Consider the following 21440-nt stretch of genomic DNA (forward strand, 5'->3'; position numbering starts at 1 on the left):
ATACTCTAACAGTCAAAAAAGAGAGAATCTACTCTGGCTTTTCTCCACTTCAGGTTTGGAAACTGAGGAATGAACACATCTGTGAGAAAAAGGCAAATCAAATGACTAAAGCTTAAGGAAAGTCAATTAGGTTAGAGTTCCCTGCTTTTAAAGCCAGCAGCAAATCAGCGGGGTTTATACATCAGGGCTGTTGTACTCGTGTAGCTGGCTTGTTAGGAGTATCGATCACACTTCTCATTAGTACACCTGTCATGAATGGGTCATTTGTTCGCCTCCTGAGTTCAAATTGAATTTCCTCTACCCTTAGTTCATCTTAGCAAAGAACGGCTATATAGCCATGCAGTTCTGGGGCTTTGTTTCCAGTTTGGTATTACATCCACCTGACCCCTTCATAGTGGGCGACTGTGGCTCAGTGTTAGAGTGGGTCGTCAGAGGACTGGCGGTTCGATCCCCGGCTCCGCTAGTCCATGTCCATGTGTCCTTGGGCAAGACACTTAACCCCAAGTTGCTCCCGTAGGCTGTGCCTACAGTGTAAGAATGTTAGTTCGTCCTGATGAGAGGTGGCACCTGTCATCAGTGTATGAGTGGGTGTGAATGGGTGAATGATGACATGTAGTGTTGAAGCGCTTTGAGTGGTCGGAAGACTATAAAAGCACCGCACAAGTACAAGTCCATTTACCATTTACAAAATTCAACAGCTATTGTTTGAACTAGGATGTGCAATGTATATACAGGACAAGTTGTTTGAAAAAGGCTCAGGCCATCTTCTTCACAGAGGGCCATTTCAAAATGGGCAGTGGGCCACAGGTGGCTTGCGGGCCACAGTTTGGCCACCCAGTGTTAAAGGGTGCTAATGCTACAGCTGATATATTGTAACATGCTTTGGAAGCATTTAGAAATCATGCTAAGAGTAAACATCACACGGATGCCCCCTGACCACAGATGCCCTCATGTCACGGTGCATCTCATCACTGGAAAGACTGTGACAAGAGAAAAGTATGCAGATCAGTGTTTTTTTCTCTCTACTGTGCCATATTTGGCTATGTGTAAATAGCATAGCAGCATCGAGATCACAAGCTTGGCAGTCTAAGGGCTCGTTCACATGTTGCATTTTTTGCGCCATTAAATCCATTGTTGTCAATGTAGATGCGCGTAAGGCACGCTGTCTCCGTGAATGTAAAATAGTGAAAATAGTTCAACTTTTGGAATTCGACAGCGCCCACCGCATGTCATTTAACAAGAAACAACCAAACAGAGCTTGCAGATCTCTTTTCTTTCTTCCGTAAATAGCAGTCTATAGTAAAATAATGACAATTTTTGATGAAGTGAGGCAAATGGGGGCAGGGTTTAAGGGTCCTTGTGGGGGTGAAATTCCTTTAAGACATTGTTAATCATGCCATTATTGGCTTAGTAATAAGAAAGAATGGTTTTGTTTTAAAACACGTTAACATTTCCAACTTCCATTCCACCGATTCCTGTTAGGCTTGATAGACTGTAAATGGATCAGTGTAATTCTGGTTCCAGTCTTTTAGAGACATCAGACACATAACATATTATCCACAGCCGCTCTCTGGTGTTTTGTAAGCAGTCTGTGTAAACTGGCCTTGAGCAAATGACTTGAATAGACCCGAGGCACTCTTGTGGGCTTTGTGGATGAAATCAAGCAGGTTAGGGCGGAGGCGGTGGGCTTCAGGGTCGCGTGTGGTCTGGATTCCCTGAGAGAGGGGCGGGGGCGGGGGGGGTCTGCCTGGAATCCCAGTGGCTCCAACAAGGCGGCAGAAGCGTCCATGACTAAAGCACAGGGCTGACAAACGGCATGTCACGTCTCCCGATGCCAGCGTCCATTGGGACGTGTGCTGCCAGAAACCAGCCAGCAGGGCGGATTAATTCCAGGACATGCACCATGTAAACCCCATCAACGTAACCCCCCCCCCACACACACACACACACACTGTTAGCAGTCCTGTTGCCTCTATTGAAAGTGCTTTTAGTACAGGAACAACTCCTCCAAAAAAGGTTTGAGTTTTTGACAATAACAAAGCACAACCATGGATGGTTGTATAAATATATGTTAAAGCAAAATGAATATATTTATATAGTTCTTTGAAATGTATAAACTTACAACAAATCCAAAAGGTATGTATGTGTGTGTATGTAATTTATTTAAGCTGACCAATCACCCAAAAAATATATTTTGTATGTACCAAAGATGGTAAAGAAGTAGGTTATTTGAGTATTCACTTCATCCTGTGATGTCATCAACCCTTCAACACTTCAAACCCACTATGTGGCTTATTGGTTTAAATGTGTGCGGAGTAGGACACAATGTGTATTTTAAAACGAAAAACACACCAGTGTTCATGCCAGTACCAAATGTTTGGGAAGACTTCTTGGTGCAGATTTACTTAATGGTGCATGAACTATCAGAAGCTTCATCCCCGGTATTCATTTCAGACACCTGTTGTGACGAGCAGGGAATTAGCTGCGTGCAGATGATTTTAAATGAGCTTTTGTTTTATAGCTGCTTATTAGACAGAAGTGTGCTGCAGTTTGTTGTGACTGTACTGTAAGATCTTATTGATTCTCAGCTTGAGATTCACTCCTGCAGGCACTGAAAGCAACAGTTAGCTACAGTGTAAAAGCACTTACCTTTCTAATATTGATATCTCTATATGACCATCAGTAAGATGATTAGATATTTCTTTGTAGTTATTCTTAATGCTTGTAAACGGTGCCACTGGGTCCGTTCACCAGAGTCTTTCTGCTCACACCCCAGTCGGGGACAGACCAAGATTCGGCTTTGCTGCTGCCTTCAACCTGCAAGTCTCCTCCTCTGGCCAGGAGCAGAGCCTTGCTTCTCTAATCTGTAGGTGACACTATGCTGCTGGAGGCCCAGGCTCATTGTCAGCTAGAGAGAAGGGAGGAACGGGACAACCAGAACTAGGACTGAGGTGGGAACTCAGACTCTGCTGCAGTAAAATGAGAGGTTTTCTAAATGGACTCTGGTGCTCGGAAACACTACCACTTTCCTCCACAAGAAGAAGAAAAATCAACAAAAAATGAAAGTTCCTTTTCTGCCTTAATGGAAAAATGAACACAGAAAGACCTCAGCTAAATGGGCCCAGCTGGAATGTCTGTCTCAGCAATGCAACTTTCTTCAATACTTTCATCATTTATGCCTTAAATGTGTAGTAAATTGTATCTGGAGTGCAAAATCCACCTTGAGGAGCAGTGGAGACACAGATCGAAGCATTAAGCATTGAGCAATGCAGCAGTAATAGTTACATGAGCTGTGCAGAGATCCACTCACTTGTTTTGGTGCTTTGAGCCCTGCAGATGTGCATGGTACTGTGCCACCGAGTTCAGTGTGACGCTGCAGACTTCACAGGTATAGCTCCGTTTCAGGCCTGGAATCAAACAGAAACACATCTTTAAACCCAAATCTTCAAAGGACTATACAATAATATGATTTTCATTTTGCCTCTGACACGCAGTGAAACAAGACAAACGTCCTGCAAATACATTTCAGTGTTACTGTGAGCGTGTACACAATTTTACGTTTGCAAAATTACCATAGCTGATAGATCCCAGGGAAAAGCATTTCACAGCATAATCTGAAAGGTAATACTTCAGACACTTATGCTAACGTATTTCCATTTAAAGAAATGTTTGTATACATCATTTGTACATTTTTTTTGTCAATCCAGCTCAAGTTGTGCCACAGTTCTTGGATTTTATGCAAAAATAGTGAAAATGAATGTCCTGTTTTCCAACACTTTCCTTCTGAATTACGTATGTTGATGTGATGAAAATGTTTCTAATCATCGTCCTCAGAAGTCTGCGTAGGGAAGAGGTCAGGGTGGTGGATGGATGGGTCAAACAGCCACAGGACTTAACCCAGGTGACCACTGTCGATCTAGATAGAGGAGGAGTATTTTCAAACTAGAAAAGACTATTTCTGAAGATATTGAGGTGTAAATGGCTAATGCTGAACAGCTGACACAACCCTGAATTGTTGGCTTAAAAATGTAAGAAAATGTGAAGCAGTAGGAAAAGTTTGAAAAATGAAAATGTATGTAATTTGTTTGAGTGTCATTGAAAAGTTTAATTATATCAATAGTGTAGAAGAAATGGGAAGTTTCGTCAGGCCCTTTTTTAACCCTTATTCCTTTACTTCAGCCTCATTTACAGGTGCAACCTTGGAGAGCTCTGTTTCTTCCTAGGGTCTTGGTGGCTCCTACAAGCGGTAATTGCAGGTGTGTTTTTGGATCTTCCCAGAGAGCGCCACTTGTGATTATTCCCGGGAAGGTTGCCACAGACACCCAGTTTGTAATACTGCAAATGCAAGGGCTTTCTTCAGTGGGCAATAGGCTACATCACCATAGTCTCAACTCATTTGGCGATAGATAGAGACTAAACAGTCTTATAGAGTATTACTTTAATGTCAAAAGGTTACAGGAATCAACGCAACTCAGGCCATGAGACATTGAGGCTGCTGATGACTTATTTGGGATCAAAACTATTCAATCTATTTTATTTTAGATTGTTTATCAGCAACGTCCTCACTGTCTGTGATAATGGATGTATCGAGTCAGAGCCCTGTTGCTGCAGAACATGAGCACCCTGCATAATCGCTTTCATGTTGTATTCATCTTATTGTGGCATGAAAAATGGCGGTCTTGATTGCCTCGCTCTAACAATTGAGTTAACTCCTTCATAAATATGCCTCAGAGCAGAAGGCCAAGAGAATGTAAATGTCCCGCTTCACTCATTGAATCACATTTCCATATCCTCTTCCAAGGAATAAGCTGCTGAAACGTAGAAAGCGTAGTTATTTTCTTCTTTCAAGGTAGTGGCAGGTGATTTTTACGTGAATTTTCCCTTTTCTAACAACCTTTTTCTCAGATATTTACGTCAGCTATTTTCTGCTAACATTTTGAAGGAGGGCAATATTCCCTACAGAGAGAGAGGTAAATCTCTCCCTTTCATGTTCCCCCTGATAAGCTGCACAATAACCACTCTGTCAGTCTGCCGCCACCAGGGCTGAGATTTCAATTTTGCACGGTCGTCCCCAGACGCATTCATGAGCTGACATTAAGGTTCCGATGCAGGCAGCGAGAGTCTGCTCTGCAGTGGCTCTTTGACAGCTTGCTTCTCAAATAATTTTTGAAAAGGTGAAAGATTATACAGCAGCCCCGTTATCCATCACTGCCAGCCACCTGCGGCTCGTCCCACATGGCTTAGCTCGGCATTGAGCGATGAAGCACAGGAAGCCTTCGGGCCCCCGTAGTGCTTCCCCTCGATCACCTCTACCTCCTACTTTCGGAGGCATTGCCAGTCACTGGAGAATCCTTTGTCTTGGTTAAGTTGTGCCTCAGCTGAGAAAAGCAGCTCTGGAGAGGATGCAGAAGAAGAGAAATGTGCCCTGCAGTCTCATTTATTTGCAGACGGCGTTATCTCTGGTAATCGCCATATTGAGAGCAGTGCAGGGCGGCAGTCCACGAGTTAGCCAGTGGGGCATGCATGAACATGCACTAAACAGCATGCGGGGACGGCCCTGCTATGTCAACAAAGCAAGGACAAGCTTGGATAACAACACACATATGTGGACAGTGACTTTATTCTCTGCCCAGGTAGACATTACTCCACTATAAATGTACATAGCAAACAGTTGTTTGCTGCTCTGAATGTTGTATATTGAAAGTGCCAGTAGAAAAGAAAGTAGCCCATGGGTAAACTACTAAAGCATGAACGATTCAGAAGGAATTTCAGTAAATGCAATTTGAATCTGCTCATCTCAGCAAAACTAACTTTTCTGAGTGCAAACCTGCAGGATGTACTCACAAAACATCTAAGGCCAAAAGTAGCGTAACTGGCTAACTTAGTACTCGTCAGTACTTGGTCTCTGGGTACTTCACACAGCCTTGTAGCGCAAAAACAAACTCCTCTCATAGTCACAGAGACATTCTCAAAAACAGTGAGTTGCTGTGAGTCTCCTTACATCACTTTTGAAAAAGATATACTGATATGTGATCAACTTTTAAAAGCATATTTTCATGGCAGGCGAGTTAATAGGATCCACGACTTGAATGCTTAAAACATTGTGATTTGCAGCACTGAGGAACCTGAAATATCTTAGCCTACCAAAATGATTCATCTACTTTAAATTCATTTGTTAATGGCACTTCACTGTATTGATGAACAACACTTTCTCCTAAAAATCCCTCTCCGATTGGAACTAAACTGCATTCTCTATTATGTTTTGAGGGAAACGTGTGTTCTCCTTGATTACAGTCACAGTTTAAACACATGGGGACGTTGTGAATTGCAACAAAACAAAACAAAAATGCAACAAAACTACCTGGTCATCAAAACATGGTTTGGCAAAAAAATAGGTAAATTAAGTGGTACAAGTGAAGTTACGTAAATAATGTGAATTGTTTACCGTAGAGTCATTTTAACTTTTGAATGCAATGCATTTACCACAAACAAGCTCCGATGGAAAATAATAAACCAGAATCCTCATGGAGCATTGAGCATGGTAATTGCAAGCTAGTCTATATCTGGCACACTTCACTCTCCATTGACTCAACAATAAGTCACAGATTGGGGGCGCTGAGTTGAGTTATGTCTTTGGCTCTGTTGTAAATCTCTGGTTGTCTCTCCGCTAATTGAGACCTATTGCCTGAGCCACTGGGAGGGAACATGGCGGCAATACCACTGATCGGCAGAGTAGTTGTCTGTGTGGACTGTTTATGAGCAAGGAAAAGGTGGTGTAGGTCCAGGGTTCATGCTAAATTAACCAGCAGCCATCTGTCCCACTCAGATGGTGCAAGTTAAGCTTATTCCCTCTCTGATTGCAGCGGGGCGCCCAGGCTGAAAGACCACATGCTGAATCTGAATCCGCATGAGAACAAATAGGTTTGTAAGTTGCAACTATGGGACATGTAATGAATTGCTTTGTGAAATGGACTTTCAGAATGAAATCATCAGTCAAAAGTGTTTTCAACCCCTTGAAGCGATAAAACAGGCATGCTCACCAAATCACAGATAAGATTGGTTTCTGAAATTGGAGGCAGTTAGGAAATGGGCAGTGGGTAGAGATGTAATATCTTGATGGGAACAGGCATTAGCTGAGAACAAATGCCTGGCCTTCAGCTGGTCCAATCTAGTGTTGAAATTGAACAAGTTAGTATACGCGGGCACATACTTTGCCCTTTGTTTCCTTTTGAAGAGGAACTTGATTATGTTATTAATAGATATTTTAGGATCAAGGGGAGTGGAAAATATAACACAGCCAAGAGCAACAGCTTGAGAACTGCAACTAAAGGGCTCTATAGACGGAAGAGCTGGAAAGCAGAGGAGAGGGAAAAGAGGGAGACAATGTGTTAGATCACATCTGTCAGAAACGCATTAACAGCTCTGATGGAGTCTGGTAAAACACAATTGGTCTGTTGGGGTGTTTGACAGGCTGGACTACATTCTACAGTCTTCCTTTGGCAGCTACACAAGGAAACAAAAGAAACAGAGTGACCAATATAATGAGAAAGATCCATGAGACTGACAGTGTCCAGACAGCTGAAAATAATATAGCACAAAGATAAAGTTCTTAATACATGTTGAATGCTTTGGAGTTCACAATCAAAAAGTTCCAAGTGATCTTGAGGCAACTAGTAGAGGCACACACATGGTTAAACTATACGGTTTGTTTCACATATGTGTTTTTTTTCTCATTTTTGAATGGAAATACTGAATGGCTGTAGAGGAGCCTGGTGAGCTGAGAAACACAACAGAGCCAAAGGTTTTGTCTCAGCGGACACTCTAAATGGCCACTACTAGCTGCTGAAAACAATACCCATGCAGAGCTTTAAAATACCAATATTTTGGTAAATATCAGTTCACAAAAACAGTTCATTTGTTAGAAAGTGGCCGAATTAAAAGTCTCTGAATGAGGTATGAGAATGAGACTTTACACAACGCATATGCAAACAATGGAACAATAGAACAATGGAAACCTACTATTTGATGTTAGACCATCGACCTTGTAAACTGTCAATCATCCCTACTGTACAAAAGTAAAATAATCAATAATTCTTTAATTCAATCACAACTTTAAACTAAACAATCAAGGTTTAATAGATGGTTCTGTTTAGAGGTCACCCACATTTATAGAACTAAAAGCTTTGAAGCATTTTGTTCATTGTTGTCACATTTAAAGCTATTAAACTTATGTTCGGATAGGACCGTGACCTCCAGCATTCACTGGGGCGGTTTGCAGCCGAGTGTGAAGCGGTGGGGATGAGAGTTAGCACCTCCAAATCTGAGGCCATGGTGCTCTGCCGGAAACCGGTGGATTGCTCCCTCCAGGTGGGGATGGAGTGCCTACCTCAAGTGAAGGAGTTTAAGTATCTCGGGGTCTTGTTCACGAGTGAGGGTAAGATGGAGCGGGAGATCGACAGGCGGATCGGTGCGGCTGCAGCAGTAAAGCAGGCGCTGCACCGGACCGTCTTGGTGAAGAGAGAGCTGAGCCGGAAGGCAAAGCTCTCAATTTACTGGTCGGTCTACGTTCCTACCCTCACCTATGGTCACGAACTCTGGGTCGTGACCGAAAGGACAAGGTCGCGGGTACAAGCGGCCGAAATGAGTTTCCTCCGTAGGGTGGCCGGGCTCAGCCTTAGAGATAGGGTAAGGAGCTCGGACATCAGGAAGGAACTTGGAGTCGAGCCGCTACTCCTTCGCATCGAAAGGAGTCAGCTGAGGTGGTTCGGGCATCTAATTAGGATGCCTCCTGGACGCCTCCCACTGGAGGTTTTCCAGGCACGTCTAACTGGGAGAAGACCCCGGGGAAGACCCAGAACACGCTGGAGGGATTATATCTCCCAGCTGGCCTGGGAACGCCTCGGGATCCCCCAGTATGAGCTGGAAAATGTTGCGGGCGAGAGGGAAGTCTGGGTCAGCCTGCTTGGCCTGCTGCCACCGCGACCCGACCCCGGATAAGCGGAGGAAAATGGATGGATGGATGGAACTTATGTGTGGTATATAGCGCTTTTCTAGTTTTCCGACCACTCGTAGCGCTGTACATATGTCAACATTCACCCTTTCACAAACACATTAATTAACTGATGGCAGAGGCTACCATGCAAGTTGCCAACTGCTCACCAGGATATAAACTAATGCCCATCGCCCATGGACATTACGACTGATTCTGATTAGAATCCGTACTTTCCTCACAGATGACAAGAAAGAAGTTATGCTTGGATGAGGTGAACAAACACTAAACTTTTACCCAGGAGATCACTGTTCGAGTCCCATGAGAAACAAAAATTAAACATCGACTTTATGCTCATGTAACAAGGTTACACTTGATACGTAATGGTATCTAAGAAAGTCTTCGGGCATTTATTTTTTCTTTTTTACGCTACTTATGGTGGTAACCTTACGTTAAGTTCTTATTTCACAAACCATAATGTTTTCGCAGACCTTAACAAATGTTTTGTTGCCTATACAACCACTCGTTTCCCAATGTTAAATAGGGATGGGTATCGTTTGGGTTTTTTCCGATACCGGTGCTAAAACGATACTTTTAAAACGATACCGGTGCCTAAACGGTGCCTGATCCGATACTTTTTTTATTGCCAAGTCAAATTTAACAATATATTTAACTGTTTAAAGTATACTATACATATTAGTGCTGGGCAACGATTACAATTTTTAATCGCATGGAATTTTTGCGATTAATCTCATTGTTATGGCAAAGTTCAATAATTAATTCAAAGGTTGTGTATTGTGCACTTTTATTTTAAAAGTACTGCTATATGAACAAAAGTGCAATAACATTTGGTTTGCAAACACTTTAAACAAATAAGGTTCTTTTTAACAGCAGTATTCCCTTTACACAGTAGCAGTTCTATCTCTTCACTATCTGTGCTCAGTGTGTGACTTCATGTGAAACGTTCCACTGCTGTGCAACAGGAATACAATGTTTCAGCACGTTTCATCTAAATGTGTGTCGTCTTCATGACAGAGCATGTGAATGCAGCTCTACTGTTCATCAATATAATGCTGTAACTCAGAGGTGATGATGGTTACCCAGCGATCAAAGAATAAAGACACACTTACGCACAATGTAGGTGTATTTTCCCTTTAAAGGTGCGTTCACACCAAAAGCGTTTCAGGCGTCGCGAATCGCGCCAAACGCGCCAAACGCAACGCCGGCATCGCCGGGGACTATTTGTGTTCATTCGCGTCCAACGCGCTGGACGCGCCAAAAAGGGGGCGTGGCTTATCGGCCTGAAAGCTGTTCAACTGTCCGCCATCAACCGTAGAAAAATAGCCTCTATTTCTGCTCAGTACGTGTTGTGGAAGTCCCAGATATCACGGGGAACTAAACGCCGTCATGTCTGGTTCATAACATAGTCCGGAGGAGCCCCGTGGATTTCATCGAGCTCACTGTGTCTAGCGAGCCACACGTCGGCTGTTTACTACAGCTGTATGAACACACTATAAACTGACTTGGCTGTGATTTAACGGCAATAAACCGACAAAAAGGGACTCCGAAATAACTACGTAATGATGCCGATTTGTACTTGTTTTATCAATGAAGCTCGGATCGATCGGTGCTAGGCTATGCTAACATTACGATAACGTCATATAGACGTAAATACGGCAGCGTCTATTCATTGTTTGTACCATATGGTTTACACACAAACATGTCTACACATAGTTTGGTCCGGTCTCTACTGATATGAGGTATCGTAGAGCTCTGGGTGAACATAGCGGCTACAGCATTTATTTTCTGATTTAGCAACGGCAGGACTTCACTGATGACGGAGAGAGCAACTCAACGCTGATTGGCTATCGCGCTGGAGCGTCACGCGATTTTTTCGCAGAAGTTCAAATATTTCAACTTCAGCGTTTGGGGCGTTTCGGCGTTTCGGCGTTTTGACGCGCCAAACGCGACGCCCCAAACGCGCCAAACGCGACGCCCCAAACGCGCCAAACGCGACGCCCCAAACGCGCCAAACGCCCCAAACGCGTCTGTACATAGACTTTGTATGTAATCGCGCCGCGTCAAACGCGTGAAACGCTTTTGGTGTGAACACGGCTTAACTCACGAGATGCAGGTAGCATGTTTTATACTTAATGTGAATTTAATTCATACTTTGTTGGCATCTTATTCTGAAAATCGGATGTTCCTCTGAAGAAACCGGATGTTGTCTCACGTTAAATCTTTCCGCTAACTTTCAAAGTCCTTCGCTCGCTCCCGATCTGTGCCGTTTGAATGTGTTTACCGTGAATTTCAGCGTATAGGTCACTAACATCTAAGTGTCTGCTGAGTTGACCACGGAGACCTGAGTGTCTGCTAACTTTACCGCAGCGATGTCCAGTAGTCTCCATTCCTCCACCGCTGCCAGTGAGCAACGGACTTTCAAAATAAAAACAGCCACACTTTTGACCGTTTACCTTTCGGCATTTTCTCTGTTAAAAGGTTGATGGCTAGCTAGCTGCTGTAGCTATACAAACGGTAGCTATCGTTACCTGCTGCCAGGACGGAGTCATCAGAGTAGTGTTAAAAAAAGTATTTCAATCGGCTCAGGCACCGAAAAGAAGCACCGAAATCTGCGTTGCGTTTCGGTCCGGTAGGTACCGGTCGTATAGGTACCGGTTCCATATTGGCACCGGGTTTCGGTACCCAACCCTAATGTTAACCACATGGCGTTGTGCATTTCTGCAAGCGTGATGCGACACATCCCGTGGTTTGCAGAAATGTACAATGCCAACATTGCAACTGGGATAGAAAATCCATTCGTGCAGAACATATCTGTGCTTTATGGACCAATATCTCATTAATAAAATGAGTTAAATGATATATTATAGCTGAAATTCAACATTTACTTGGACATTTTCACAACATTGCTGCACAGTGGCATTTCTCTAGATTAATCATGCTGTCTTGGCTCAGAATTAATCATGCTGAGCTCCATAAACTTTGCTTGTATATATCATGATCATATTGCACATTAGGCTGATGACTGGAGCCAGCTGACTGCTCAAACCTAAGTGTTGTTTCTCAGCTCTCTTTGCTTCTCTGTTCTGTTTTAAATGTTTCAAAGCAGAATTTGCATAGTCAATAAGATTGGGAGGAAATGATATCAGTCTATTAAGGCATTAAGCAACTGAATCCGGGTCTCTGTCCCTAGATTGGACAGAGCCCCTTGCCGCCTAAAACCGAAGCACCAGGCTTTGAACGAACTCCAATGTAAAACCCAACTGAGTAATTATTAGACTGTCAGAGCATCTGGTGTAGTATAAAGAGGGACATAGTCCACACAGGGAAGGTGGGAGATGAGGTGCATGACGTACGTCCACGACACCGCTGCTGTCCCGTGCAAAAGTAAACGTTGACTTTTTTTCACGTGAGTCATAAGTGACTCGTAGTGACATGAGTCGTTAGTCAGTAATGCTACTTTCCACCAACACTCTTATCCTAAAAGAAAAGCTTTTGTGACCTAAACCTAACTTCCTGTGAAGATGGAAGTTCATATTGAAAAGACACTGCATGTAACGAGTGGAAACTAACAAGCCGTCCCTGCTGCGTCCAAAACTAATGCTCGAGGAGAACCTATAGCGTCACAGGTTGAAGCTGAGGCACACTGACCAGTCGTCAATATGTCACGAGCTGGGAGTGAAAATGTGTTGGAAGGCTAGTTCTTGCCAACAAAGGGCATCATAAACATATTAGACTCAACCAGCTGTATATGCAGGTACAATTATACTTTTATTTAGTTTAAAGAAACTGAGTTAGTACAGCGTTAATGTACTGTAGAGCATGTGTAAAATGCGCTTGTGGCACATTTAAAAGAACTAATTTACGACATGAATACATCCTGCCTCTCTCCATGTGAAGGGCACTCAAGAGGAGCTGCCTCACCAGGAGAAGCACTTTGTCGGCCTCAAACCATCTTCAGGGCCCGTTCCAACGAGCGACGCACGGCGCTGATGTTTTGACAGCTATGCTAATGGTGGGAGTGAACCAGCTGTGTCACAGCATGGAAGTTGAGTGAGTTTTTGTTTTCTTACTATATTCTGATTCATTTTCACATTTTGTCAGCGAAGCTAGCAGAAGAATATTGTAATTCATTCAATGGCTGAGCAAATAATCGTTTTTATCTCAAAATCAAGATTTTAAATTGTACAATTTTAAATCTCAAGAGACTTCCTGGTTCTGGAAGTAACTCCCATGCATTTGTACCATAGACACAGTTGGAGCACTTCCAGCACTTGGAAAAGCATGGAATTCTCCAGGTTGAATCACCAGGTCATAAGATTTACAACTGCGACAGAAAATATCTGCTCCTTTGATAAGAAGTCAAAGTGTGTGTGTGCATGTGTGTGCATATAAAAAGAAATCCGGGGATTAAATACGACTCCCAGGGTGCATTTCAGTTAATCACAGAGCTTGACATTTGGTCGCACACATAGATACAACATTACAACTCCATCGGTATCGCAGCACTTTGAGCTCCGAGGGGGAAAATGAATTTGTTCTCTCCTTTTTTATTGTACATACACAGGCCTGAAATCGACATGCACATGACCTTTAAACATGCAGTCTGAGTCGCGCACCCCCCAAGCTTTTAGGTGTTCAGTGCCTTGCTCAAGGGCTCCTCAACAGTGCCCGGGAGGTGAACTGGCACTTCTCTAGTCTATCACATATTTAACGATCACTCACGTCAGTTGTCATTATACGCAAAAGGGAGTCACAGACAAAACGAAAAATGAAAAAAGATGACCATTCCCACACGTCAGAAACAGGTGGCGTCTGCTTGTGCAAACAGACTCACCCTCTGTCCCATTGTAACACTGACTGCAGTCACCCTATCCAATCCGTTGTCGTCCCTGTCATCTGTAGTCCAGTCTCACATTGCTGCACTTGATAGCAAAGAAGTCAAAAAGTCACACAGCAGATTTTCTTCAGATTGAAATAAACATATGCTATAACACAACTAGTATTTAGAAAGGCTGATCCAAATGGGAACGTGCAGTAACCACCAAATATGATCCTTTCTGGAAAGAAATGATATGACTAGTGAATGTATCTCACCACATTAGGTAAAGTACACAGCCCAAGTAAGAATGATAAAACAAGGGAAATGACAGCATGTAGGCATACTTTAGGAGTCAGTGTTCGCTGCAAGAGACTAAAGAGAAAGAGACAGACCTAATTTAGCTCTTCATGAGATAAAACTTTAGTGTGTCAAATCATTTTCACACTCAATGTTAATTCTGAGTTTAAGACCACAAATAAAGTTCCTGACGTCTGTCAAACACTAACCCTTTATGTAAACAGCAATTGGTCCATTCAATGAACAGCGCTGCCTATTGGCTCTCCTCTTACGTCTGGTTGTCTGTCACGGTCAGGTATCAGGGTAAACCTGGGAGAACATATCGCTCAGCAGAACATATGCAGATTCTACAGCTCCTGTTAAATATGGGAAAAAGAGAGCACTGATGTTGGATCAAGAGAAACTGTTTGATCGGTGCTTCTCTATAAGACACACTAAAAGCTCAGAAATAAAATATCTATAAAACAAGCTGCTTCTGAGGTAAAATGTCCCCATTTGTCTTAATTTCAGGGAAAAAAAATATTATCTTTCAGGAAAAGACACCATCATCCCTTTTAAATACACTGCGGTGATAACCAGGGAAAAGTGCTGCCACAATCCGTCCACATTAGTGGCGTAATGGACCATCTACCACAACTTAATTTTCCATCCCATATACAACTCTGCAAACATTACAATCCTTACTGTTTCAGTTAATTAAACATCTCATCTCCACGCGTTTCTCTTTGAACAGAATGAGCATCAGACTTCGTAATATCGCACTCTGGATCTGAGAGTTTATGACCCTTTGCAAGCTCTACAGATATTTGCAGTAAAATGTGAGTTAGACCAAAATGACTTGAAGCCATTTGGAGCAGCACAGGTGAGCAGTTATATCAATGTTACAGTGTGCTGCAAAGTAAGGCCATATTTTCTCATACAGTTTGGTGGATGCACATGTACAACTTCTGTACAGAGCGCTATAAAACGTTAAACTTTTTTTTTCTATCATGATTGGAGCTCCAGCAAGAGCTGGCAGGTGCATTTAACCCCTGAAGAGTCTTCTTCTCTCCAACTCACACACAGGAACAGTGGAGTGCTAATGGCCTGCCCTTGCCTTTACGCTCTTACTCTAGCTCCCCCCCCTCTCATTTCTTTCTCTCCCATAGCTGCACAGCGCTGCATACACAACAATATGCAGACGGCACCTTCTCCTTTATGGGAGCTGTTGAATATTTCATCACATCTTCAGAGTCAGACCGCACATTTTCTTAGCAAGTTAAGAAGTGTGCATTGACGGCGCTGGAGGTCAGGGGAAAGCGAATGGTAAGCAGGAAGCGGGCTAAGAGAAGAGAAGAAGGAGGTGCCGAGAAAGATGAAAAGAGGAAATATAGAAAAGAGCTCCGAGGAGAAAGTGGAGGAAGCGTTCTCCAGCAGCAGCATCCCCCGCCTCCCCTCTCTGTCCCGACTGCCTGGCCGCCTGCTATGCGCCTGCTGCAGTCCCATTCTCCTCTCTACAGGGCTCACAGCGCTGGTTTTGTCTGATAGGATGATTTGCCACTTCATTACTAATTGATAATCGCCGGAGAGAAACGCTAATTAGCCCAAGTGCTGAATGGTGCAGCTAGCACGCTGACATTTTCAGCCTCCCCATAATGACTGTGTTGATGTTGGCAAATCCATCTCCTCCTTACACACAGTGCAAAACAGGCACGGTGCAAAAGAGATTGAGCCGAAGATAAGGGTGGCTTTAAGTCAGAGTGGAGAGGCTGAGGGGAGCTACTGGTGCAGAGTGACAACCTGTCTGCAGGAGAATGACTTTACAATAGAATCACAGTAAGGCTCAGGGAGTTTCATTTCATTTACGTTTGAACAACCCACAGTGTTCTTTCCTCCTAATCTCTACTCATGCTGTTATTGGGTTTAATACCTTTAGGAAATTATAACAGGATCTTGTCTGATTCATATACGTTGTATAGAAAACCTTCCAGTATATTTTACATTCTTGTATTTGTCTTGTATTGTTTCTCTGTGCTCTTTTCACATGTTTCAAATGGGGGGGGGGGGGGGGCTCTGCTGGAAAAGAGAAGGTGATTTCATGATATGCCATATTTCTGTGTACCAATCAGTCTGTTCCAATCAAAATCTGAAGACAGCTGTGGTGATGTTTCTTATGTTGTCAATCAAATGACACAGTAGTTAAACTAAAATGCTTTTTCTATGAACTTCAACTTTAAAAGCAAGACGAGTAGAGTTTACAATGTATAATTCATACAACTCATACACACATATAGAAGTGTGTGGCCTAGTCTGTGTCAGCAGAGAACTTGCCTTCTTTGGTTTTCATGTTGTTGTGTTCCGGACATTTCTGGACGTCGACCTATATAAACGACCTATCTACCAGGTTCTAGATTGTAAGCAAGCCTCAAAGATTAAGCTACAAAATTGACAGCACAATGCGGAAGAAAAAGCAAAGGTGAAACTCCAAGGAGACAAAGCTCGTGTTGGCTTTCCGCCGCTAGACCCGTAGTGACCTCCGTGGAGCTGGGGAGGAGGGGCCAGCTTTAAATGTGGTGTTTACAGACCGCAACCGACCAATCCTACTCATTGTGCCTTTAATTGTTGTTTATTTAGTCACAAATATTAACTGTTAAACAGACCTTTATAGTTTAAGTTGTCAAGGGCTTTAGTATATTGTATACTTACATTGGTATAAGTCAAAATTAGCCAAAATTACAAAACAAAATGATTCTAGATCTGATCGATCTAGTCTCTGCCAACTGAAATGTTTGAATAGCCTGGATGCTGTACGCTTACAGCAATGTTTTAGAGGAATCCAGCAGGGTTTTGTCTGAATATTTGCCAGAGAATATTATCGCTTTCTGACCCTTACTGCTGGAGGACTTAAAGAATTAAATAATTCCTCAGATTTTCTAAAAACTTCTAACTTTTGAAATTAGATGAGCAACATCCCAGGTTACACGAAATGGAGCTCAAGCGCAAGTTCAGTCAGGAAGACACTAACGGGTAATCTCTGTCTCTCCTCTCCTTGTAATTACTCTATCAGCTGATTGGGGGCGTGCACTTTTAACTGTCCAACCAGATGCGTTTCCTTAAGCCAATCATATCTGTGCGGTCAACTTTAAAAGTGTTCTCTCTGCTGCTGTCAGTTGTCATTTCAGCTAAGCAGACGCGACCCTCCTCCACCCCAGTCACCTCCAGTCAGCATCACATTCATGCTCCTGATTCATCAGATTGGAGCAACTCCCTTCACCACCACCACCAGTGTCTGGACTCCAGGGGGGATTAGGCCTATTGGACCTCGGTATCCCTACCCTCGGTGATAGTACTTCATGATGGAGTCCAATCGCCAAAGACTTTGCACTTTTCATATTTGCTTGTGTAATAAATCATAGTTAAACTATAAAACAAGTCTCTCCTGATTGAAATGACAACGTATTATTAAAAAACCTACAACCTATTTAATATATATTTTATGATATATATACATATATAGACTTACAGTTTATCGTTATCATGTTTATTATAACTATCCTCAATTGAATTATAGTGATTAGTAGTGATGCTGCCAAACCATGGACCAAATGTTCTGAACCTGAAACAGACATCATGTTTTCAAAACCAAATAGTCAACATGACAAAGCTGGACTGACTGCAACCGTTCAATTTGCCCTCAAGCAGCCATCGCACACCTTTAGGCATAAAGAACCAATCCGGCCTGAAGTTAGGGTTCCGTGTCCAATCAGCTGTCAGGACTTGTTTTGCCCATTCGGTGTGATCACGCGCCAACACACATTATAACACCTCTGGGCTTCCTCTGCTCTTCTGGCAGCCGGCCCGCCACCGCCTGGAATCATTTTGTGTAATTGCTATTGACATATTGCGACCGGGAGAGGATAAGCAGGAATGTTCTCCCATCCTCCTCTGTAAAATTAACAGCTTGTGACATGCTGAAAAACTCCAGAAGGGGTCAAGCTGACAGCTTTAGTCAAGAGGGCAACCAGTAGAGGACTTACAAATGATCAGAGTTCTCTCCAGATGTAGGCTAATGCTGCTGATCAATATTACACATATCACATTATTGACTACAGTGTCTGACAAGTGATAATAATAATTACCACTTAGACTTCCTTAACATAACATTCTACCTCTTCTCTGACAGCAAACAAGTGGCCAAATGGCAAATAGTAAAGGTTGCCACCCATTTTGAATGCTATAACCCATTGAGCATTACTTTGGGTATCGCTACCATTCTAATGCTTCACACTGGCTAAAACCACCTGGTTAGGTTCAGGAAAAGTTTCTGGTTTGGTTTAAAATAAGTGCACTTGTTATGTAACTTACGTACATAGTGTTAGTTAAATATGTAACTTACGTAACAAAAGTACAGTCAAATTTGTCAATTTTCCTGTTTAGTTTGGGTGAAAGTCCTGTGTTTGTTTTACCGATACATCCACCCCAACCTTCTCTCTTTGTTCTTCCTTCACTGCAGTCAGAACTACTGCAGCCACTAAAGGTTGATGTCTTCTTCCTGTATTCGTATTGGTAATCTAACATCTGATTAGATAACAACAGCCTTCTGAACCGACTAATAGGTGAAGCAGGCCCCTTCTAACCCATGTCTATAAGGCTCATAACCGCTGATAACAGCCAATCAATCAGCTGATACCATCCGAGGTGGGCGAGGTTGCAGTCATACAATGAACATCAGTGTTTGATCCTAAAAGCTGCACTAATATTTTTTTTATTACAACAATACGTCAAATGAACAATGCATGTACAATGTAAAAGAAGTCTTGTCGTGAAGAACCACAGAGAATTATCATTAACTCCCCTCAGCTCTACAGAGCGTTTACTTCACTGCTTTGGTTCAGTCTCAAAGCTCCCATCTAAAACATCCACAGCTGTAAAAGGCTTTTTAGAAATGCTCACGTTCCCAAACTCATATGAATGAACCTGTACCAGTAAATTATAGGTAATAAAACCCAAAACATAAAGTGGACATAAAATAGTGAGGGGTTCCCAATAATTATTTGAAATCATGCACAGTAACAACGTTTTGATTGCTTGATCTTCATCAGGTTCAGCAGACCAAGTGCAGCTGCGTTAAATCATTTTGAGTTTAATTGACTGTTCAAAGTGAATATTCAATCTTTCTGATTGAATATTTTGTATTCTTGTGTAACAGGTTCATTGAATCAACATTCAATCATTTTGTGTGTAGTTTAGGTTGGTAGAAATTAAACCTTAATATTCATGCCAACATCAGAGGTCAGGGTGAGAACAGCACCCTTGGAGCCAGTAGGGTGTCAGGGTCTTGCTCAAGGACTATTCAACTTCAGTCGGCCTGCTAATTGAAGATCATTTTATATTGATGGATGGCTCTCCCCCTGTCCATTGAAGTATATTATAAAGGAAGAAGAAGAAGAAGCCATGGGGTCAACAGGGCTCTGTATCATAACTGAACACCATGCCATGGCTGCTCCATCATGCCACTCTACATAAGTCTGAGTCTGACACAGGGCCATCGGCACTTGGACACACAACCTGTTCTCAGTCCCGACTCGACACATACAGGCACTTTTTAATGCACTGGGTACTCATTGGCTTATCTTAGATTCTTAGGCAACAACAATACTTTGTTAGGTTAAGTAAAAGATTGTGGTTTGGGTTAAAATAAGTTTGTTTGATAACTTCAGTAACATTACATGAGGTTGAAGTTAAGTAGGCTTTTGGTTTCCCACTGGGCATTAACAGCTCTCTACTGGGTTGAAGTCCCATGTTTGAGTTGCCAAAAAAATCAGTACTGTGAATTTGTATATGTATTGATTGATTGTATTGAAAATGTGCTGTGTCAGAATATGCAAACTGACTTTGGCAGTGCTCCCTACCTTTCATCTCTCCCATGTCCAGGGTCTTCCCCAACTGCTCCAGCAGGTCTGCTCGAGCAGCATTTTTCTTGTGCTTTTTGCCATCATAATGTTGCTGAGCCATGCCAGGGTTGTTGAACCAGGCGTTGCATAGCTGGCAGTAGCGGTCTGAGTCGCGGCGCTGTCGCGGGGAGGTCATGGGAGACGTTTCTGGGGAGCTCTTTACAGGACTGGGGGACGCCTCTGAAGGAAAAACAAAAGGAAAACATAGAATTGAGGTTGTGCAGGGCTTTTACTGGTTCAAAAGGAGAAACATGTGACTTGTTACATTTATCGACAAGTGCTTATCATCTACCGTATCATCTTGATAGTGTATGCTCTCTTTTCACCTTGCACCATATTAGAGTAACTTCCATGGAGTACCATTTTATTCAATATATAATATATAGATAAATAAGTAAATAAGAAATTAAATAAATAAACATAGCTTCGAAATAAATCCTTAAATAAATTAATGAAGCAATAAATCTACAAATATAGGTAAATATAGATCCATATATATATATATATATATATATATATATGATAGCGTGGCATTTATTTGAATACAACAGATGCAAATAAAAACAGCAATTAAAATAAATGTGTCATCAGGAAATAAAAATCCCACAAAATAAATAAAAAAAAGTCCTTTGGAAAACTACCTTTTTTTAAAATGAAAACCTATTTCATTATTGAACTATATTATATATATATATATAATATTTACATTTATTTATATATCTATTGCCTCATTTCATAACCATATTTATATCTATGCGTTTAATATAAAAATAATAATAAAATGGCATTCCATATATTTTACTCTGCAAGAGTTTTCTTATATGTACAATATAAATTCAATGGATATATGTATGTATATGACAGACAGTGTTATTTTGGTCCATACGGTCACAATGGAAATTGAGGAAGAAGGCAACATCTAAATTCTCTATGCAGGAAAATCTGCTGAAGAATAAAATAGTTTTACAGTTTACTACTTTAAAACATGTTTCTTGAAAGTCAAGTGTTGTGTGTTAGAGTTTAGAATGCAGACTACTAATGGCATGTAAAAATACAAGCTGCCTTTTTGAAAGTGGAGATTTGTAGCAAGCAGACAGAAAACAATGTAAGGGCTTTAATGGGCACTGATCAGCAGCAATGGAGCAATGACTGCGGCTCTGCTTCTGCAGCACTGAATAACAAGCCCTTATCTCCAATAAATGCCTGAAGAGGAAAACCTAAATTCTACTTGGCAAACGGATTAAAGAGCCTCCTCTCCTCGTGGCTGCCCACTTGTGCCTTCATGCATGGATGACAGCATTAACCCTGAACAAGTGCCGCTGAGCGCTCCCCAACGCAAAACGCGCAATCAACCTAATCAGTTTTAACCCTCGAGTGCTCG

At 42.2% G+C, this 21440-nt stretch overlaps 1 protein-coding gene across 1 annotated transcript in view; it reads right to left on the reverse strand.

The window, feature by feature from the left end:
• Positions 1-3306: 3306 nt before the first annotated feature.
• Positions 3307-21440, reverse strand: part of LOC306697015 (zinc finger matrin-type protein 4-like) — a gene marked incomplete at its 3' end in the record, with an annotated part of 113103 nt that continues 94969 nt past the window's right edge. The window contains exons 5-6 of the mRNA XM_079160753.1: positions 20018-20239; positions 3307-3407 (exon numbers count right to left, since the gene is read on the reverse strand). Of these exons, the coding sequence (XP_079016879.1) occupies positions 3307-3407; positions 20018-20239 (323 nt within the window). The remainder of the gene's footprint in view (positions 3408-20017; positions 20240-21440) is intronic.

The sequence above is a fragment of the Pholis gunnellus genome, assembly GCF_910591455.1.
Source record: "Pholis gunnellus genome assembly, chromosome: 6".
Classification (NCBI taxonomy): Eukaryota; Metazoa; Chordata; class Actinopteri; order Perciformes; family Pholidae; genus Pholis; species Pholis gunnellus.